The 5746-nt window shown below is 35.4% G+C and overlaps 1 protein-coding gene across 1 annotated transcript in view; it reads right to left on the bottom strand.

The window, feature by feature from the left end:
* Window positions 1-5746, bottom strand: part of LOC106874368 (thymidine kinase 2, mitochondrial) — a 24885-nt gene that overhangs the window by 15806 nt on the left and 3333 nt on the right. The window contains exon 2 of the mRNA XM_014922080.2: window positions 1482-1522. Within this exon, the coding sequence (XP_014777566.1) occupies window positions 1482-1522 (41 nt within the window). The remainder of the gene's footprint in view (window positions 1-1481; window positions 1523-5746) is intronic.

Raw genomic sequence — 5746 nt, 5'->3', positions numbered from 1 at the left:
ATATATATATATATATATATATATATATATATATATATACATATATACATATACAAATATTTAGGAGAATATACAAATAATAACAACAGACGAGGACAGGTGGTGTAAATAACAAAAGTATATATTAGTATGACGCTCGGGAATACGGAAAGTCTTTGACGTTTCGAGCTACGCTCTTCAACAGAAAGAATACGGAGACAAGGAGAAAAACACGGAGAAAAAAAATTGAATAGTGTTCAGTCAACGGTCAATCATAATAATTACATATATTTACATATATATTTATATATGCATATATACATACATATACATATTGCTGAAACCCCCTTCAGTTATGATTGACCATGGGATTGTACCTAGAAAGTTACCCTCCGAGGCACAAGTCCGGGCAATGTTGTTTATGGAAGACCAGTTCCAGTCAATCTATCTAATGCATGCCAGCATGGAAAATGAATGCTAAATGATGACGACGACAATAACAACAACAAATAACTTTAGATACTGAAGAGTTATGGATGTCATTTGTCTCACAAATGATGACACAACTATAATGAAAGAGACATACATCAATAGCCTTTCCAAACTGGAGTGACTGAAGAATTTTTCGCCATGAATGAGGACTTCAAAAATATGAAATAAGAGATGGCTGAAGTAATTGAAACAATGAAAAAGTCAAAATTACTGGTTTGGGGAAAATATCTGGGAGAACTCTGTAGGCTTTTTACCTACAGGTGAATACATCTAATTAAGAAAAGAAAGCTATTATATATTTATCAGGAAAAAATATCACATTTCTTTTATGATTAGTAATTATTGCTTAATCCCAGGTCAACCAGCTTCTCACAAGGAATATATGGAGCTTACAATCAGATTTCAAAAACCATTCTACAAATCATTACTAGGTTCACATACCTTTGCAGTATCCTCTCAAAAAACTCATCCATGTCAATGAAGTTAATAGCAAAACAATGCTTGATAGGCTTTGCAAAAACATTTGAACAGAAAGGGTCTCAGCCCTTCTGAACCACGTTGAATGTCTTCAGTGCCATTGTTCTGTCAACTTTGCTATATGTTAATGATATATGGACTGTTGACAGCAGGTAGACGATTCCATTTTAAGTGTCTGAGAAAAATGCTGCATAGTCATTGGCATGAAAAGGTCTCAGACACCAAAATCTTTAATTACACAGTATTGCTTAGCATTCACACTGACTTATGCAGACCTTGGCTGAACTGGTTTGATCACATTACCAGAATGGACAACAAATGCCTTCCAAAATATCTTTTCTACAGTTAACAGAAGAGGGGTCTAAGAAATTCTAGAGTTGCTAATACATAAGGATGTAGCTCTAACTATGACTGTCCAATGTGTAAGAGAACATTTTATCATGTATTGAACATAATCTGAGTCTTCAAACTGTGATATCATATAAGACACTGGAATAAAATCATTATTATTGCATTCTTTGATGTATACTTACAGTTATCTTCTCCATACTGGAATGTTGGTGTCTTTGAAAATCTGAGAATTAAGAAATTAAAAAGTTAAATATAGATGAATAAATGAGTAAATTTAAAGTACAGTTTCCTTTACAATAATTGAGGTATTTAAAATGTCATTTTGTATTTAAGTTTGAAAAGGGCCACAATATATCAATCATCAATATTTTACATCAGTATTTCTATACATATACAAGTGGAACAGAGTTTTCCAGCATAGCATCTGTGATCCTTTGATATCTCCTTTGTGAAGCTCAACTTCTTGAGGTGAGCATACACTGCTTTTTCCCCATGTCTTCCTCTTCCAAAGGTTTCCTTTACTTGGATCACTTGGCACTTCTTTATTCAACTATTATCCTCCATACACATCATGTGTTCATACCAGCACACTCTCCTCTCTTGTACACTTCTCATCTGATTCTTCTTATACCTAGTTTTTCTCAGTTCATTCACTAACATAGCATCACACATCACGTGGAGTATGCTTGCCTATTTTTTCCCCATCCTTCACATTCAATGCCTGTCTGTGATCCTACTGCACCTCTTGTGCACCTAAAGTTTACATTGTACTGAATCTCTACCTACTCCTTTTCTACACATCAAGCACTACCAGTGTCAGATGGCTGTAGAGTATTGTTTTTTAAGAGGGTTTTTATTATTATTATTAACTAAAGCTTTTGTTTCTGCTAGATTTAAGAACTTTTAACTTTAGGCTTTTGTTCTGCATTTCTAATTTCTTTAATTCTTTCAACAGGTTCAGCTATAAGAACTAGGTCATAGGCAAACAAATGTTTCCACAGACAACCAGTCAAATTCCTCTGTTATTTCCTGGAGAGCTATAATAAACAGAAGGCAGAGAACCAAGCCCTTATGGATACCAACCAGCGTATCAAATTCCTTGCAGAACAGAACACAGCACCTTATCAAGTACTTCTCACAAATCATCAAATGCTTGGTTTAGTTGCTTGCTCTTTACTAAAAACTTCTATAGTTTCTCAATAGGAAAAAGTGACACCCTCTCCTGACACAACTCTGAACCAATGTTCTTCATAATTAGTTGTGCTGTAATTCTTTCTCCCACATTCATAGACTGATCTATCAGTTTGATGCCTCTGTAATTTCTTCTTCCTAGAGCATGTACCCTTGTAGCAGTTAGTAAGGACACTGTTCTGCCAGTCACTGGGAATGAATACTTGCTGTACTACTTGACGGACGAGTGCATTCTATTTCATCAGATATTTTCAGTATCTCATCAACTGTCTTCCATGATCTGAGTGTTTTCCCTGCCTTCACAACATAAATCCTTTGGGCATCAACCCATCTGAAATTGTCTCTAACTCAATAAAACAAAATCTAGTGTTCTGAACAGTTCATATTTAAATCAAAATCTTCAAAAATAAATTTATGTAGGATTTTTGTTAAGATCCAAGCACTAAATTGTTGATGATACTGTTTATTTGACCAAATCCCTGCTTATTTTCAAGTTTGGCACTTATTCTATCCATCACTTTTTACCAAACTAGTAATTTACAGGGTTGTAAACAAACCAACATCAATTGTCAAGCAGTGATGGGGAACAAACACAAACACACATATATACAATGGGCTTCCACAGTTTCCATCTATCAAATTTATTCAAAGGGTATTGATTAACCTGGAGCATGGAAGACATTTCCCAAGTAGAACTGAACCCCAAAACCCTGTTGCAACAAAGTGCACTTAACCACACAGCTATGCCTGTGCCTGTGTGTGTGTGTGTTACATACATTGTCACAAGGGTACACGTCTCTCTAAGTAGAGAAACTTACTTCGTGACTCTTTTCAGGTGAAGCCATGGTGCTGTGGACAATAGAGCATCGCATTTGCCTATAACAGTTACATGAAGAATAACAAGTCTGTCACAGCAGTTCAGCATGAGTTTCAGCACTACTTCAACATTCACCGAAATCAGGCTGTTCCCACCCGTAACACAATCTTACTTTGGGTGAATGCATTTCGTACACAAGGTACACTAATGAACAGGAAACTGGTGGGGGCACCACATAGTTTCCATCTACCAAATTCATTTACATGTCCTTGGTCAGCCTAAGACTACTGAAGAAGACATTTGTTCAAAATGCCACACAACAGGGCTAAACTTGAAATCACATGGTTGCAAAGTGAGCTTTTTAATCACACAGCCATGCCTGCAATTTTTAGATAATGACCCAAGGAAATTTCTAGGGATCCTTTTGCATGAAGGATATATACGTAAGTTAAACAGCAACACAAATGTGCATGCATACACACATATATAAATGGATGTGTGTGTGATGTATTGACAGAGTCATTAGAACACCAGGAAAATTATTCATTAAGCTAAGGCAGTGAGCTAGCAGAATCGTTAGCACACTAGGAAAAATGTTTAGTGGCATTTCATTCATCTTTACATCCTGAGTTCAAATTCCACCAAGGTTGACTTTGCCTTTCATCTTTTCAAGGTCAAAAAAAAATAAGTACCAGTGGAACACTACAGGCCTTGTGTCAAAATTTGAAATCAATATTATTCACTATGCTAAGGTAGTGAGCTGGCAGAATTGTTAGCATGCAGGGCAAAATGCTTAGTGGCATTTCATGTTTTTATCTTCTGAGTTCAAATTGCCTTTTTCCTTTCAGGGTTGATGAAGTAAGTATCAGTTGGATACTGAGATAGATATAATCGACTTACTCCTCTCCTGAAAGTACTGGCCTTATGCCAAAATTTAAAACCAATATTATTTTTCAAGTTACATTGGTGCAAATAGTGAACTCTTGGATAGTTATCATTGAGAGTTCAATCTACAAAAAAACTGTCTGCTGTAATTTTAAGGTGGCGAGCTGGCAGAATCGTTAGCATGCCAGACGAAATGCTGCTAAGCATTTCGTCTGCCTTCACGTTCTGAGTTCAAATTCTGCTGAAGTTGACTTTGCCTTTCATTCTTCTGGGGTTGATAAAATAAGTACCAGTTGGGCATTGAGGTCTATTTAATTGCCTTGCTCCTCCCGCAAAAGTGCTGGTCTTATGCCAAAACTTATTTATTAATCTGTCTGCATATTGAGTTGAATTTCTTACCTGGGTCAGGTTGCTTTTAATGCTTTCAGAGTCAAACTACCTGATACTTTGGTTAGATTGGCTGAATTGTTAGAGATTCAGGCAAGATGCCTTACTGCATATGTTTCAAGTGTAACAAGTAAGGCAAACCAAAAATGGTGCTGGCAAGAGTCAAGAAGTAAGTTTCTCCATTTGGAGAGACATCAATTGAAATTTTATACAAATACCTTTCAAACAGCATAGATTATGATTACAAAGAAATTTGTTGGAAAACATTTTTGCAAGGATGCCAAGGGAGGAGTTTCTGAAGAACAGAGATTTGGATCAGACACCCCGTTTAAGTTGGAATCTCTCTGTTTTGACGGGGATTTTTTCCATTATTTTTTCACTATAGCTTTCAAAATGATGGGATAGGGTGCAGATGTTTTATGAAAATGTTTTTTGAAAATTTGTTTCCCGCCCCTGTCCGGACCGACTTTTATATAATATTTTTTTTTTTTACTACATACTTAAAAAATATAGCAGAAACCTTTTTGGTTAAAAAAAATCTTTTCAGAGGAAAAAATATGATTTAACGGAGACTTGGCTGTTGTTTCTAGTATATCTCAAGACCACCCTACTCATTTCTTTCTCACTCAAATATGTATTGATGTTTTCAATATTTCCCCATAAACACATTTATGCTATAAAAAAAAAATAGAATAATTTGAAAACTATGAATTTTTTAGCCCCACTCTCTGTTCCTGATTGTTTATAGCCTGATTTTAAACAGAGGTATGTAAAAGATGATTTATTTTGATAGCATAATTTTCTGTTAGAAAATGTTTTCTCTTACACACGGCCTCAATTGGTTGGGGTGCGAGTAAAAATTTAAATTACTTTTTTTTTTTTTGTTGCTTATATCCCAGCAATTGACCATACGTGTGTTACTTCAGTATCACCATTCCATAGAATGTGTTTATGGGAACAAAAATATTGAAAAACATCAATAGATGGGAGAATGAGAAATAAAGGACTGTGGTCTTGGGATGTGCTAGAAACAACAGCCAGATCTCACTTAAAACAGTTTTTCTGAAAAGATTATTTCTTTAAATGTTTCTCTCAGTGCATAGTGCAAAAAAAAAAAGGCCATAATCGGTCCGGAGTGGGGTGGTGAGAGTGGAAAAAAAATCATAA

The sequence above is a fragment of the Octopus bimaculoides genome, chromosome 1, assembly GCF_001194135.2.
Source record: "Octopus bimaculoides isolate UCB-OBI-ISO-001 chromosome 1, ASM119413v2, whole genome shotgun sequence".
In the NCBI taxonomy this organism is placed as follows: Eukaryota; Metazoa; Mollusca; class Cephalopoda; order Octopoda; family Octopodidae; genus Octopus; species Octopus bimaculoides.
The sequence above is the reverse complement of the archived record's forward strand: the minus strand, read 5'-3'. Positions and strand labels throughout refer to the sequence as shown.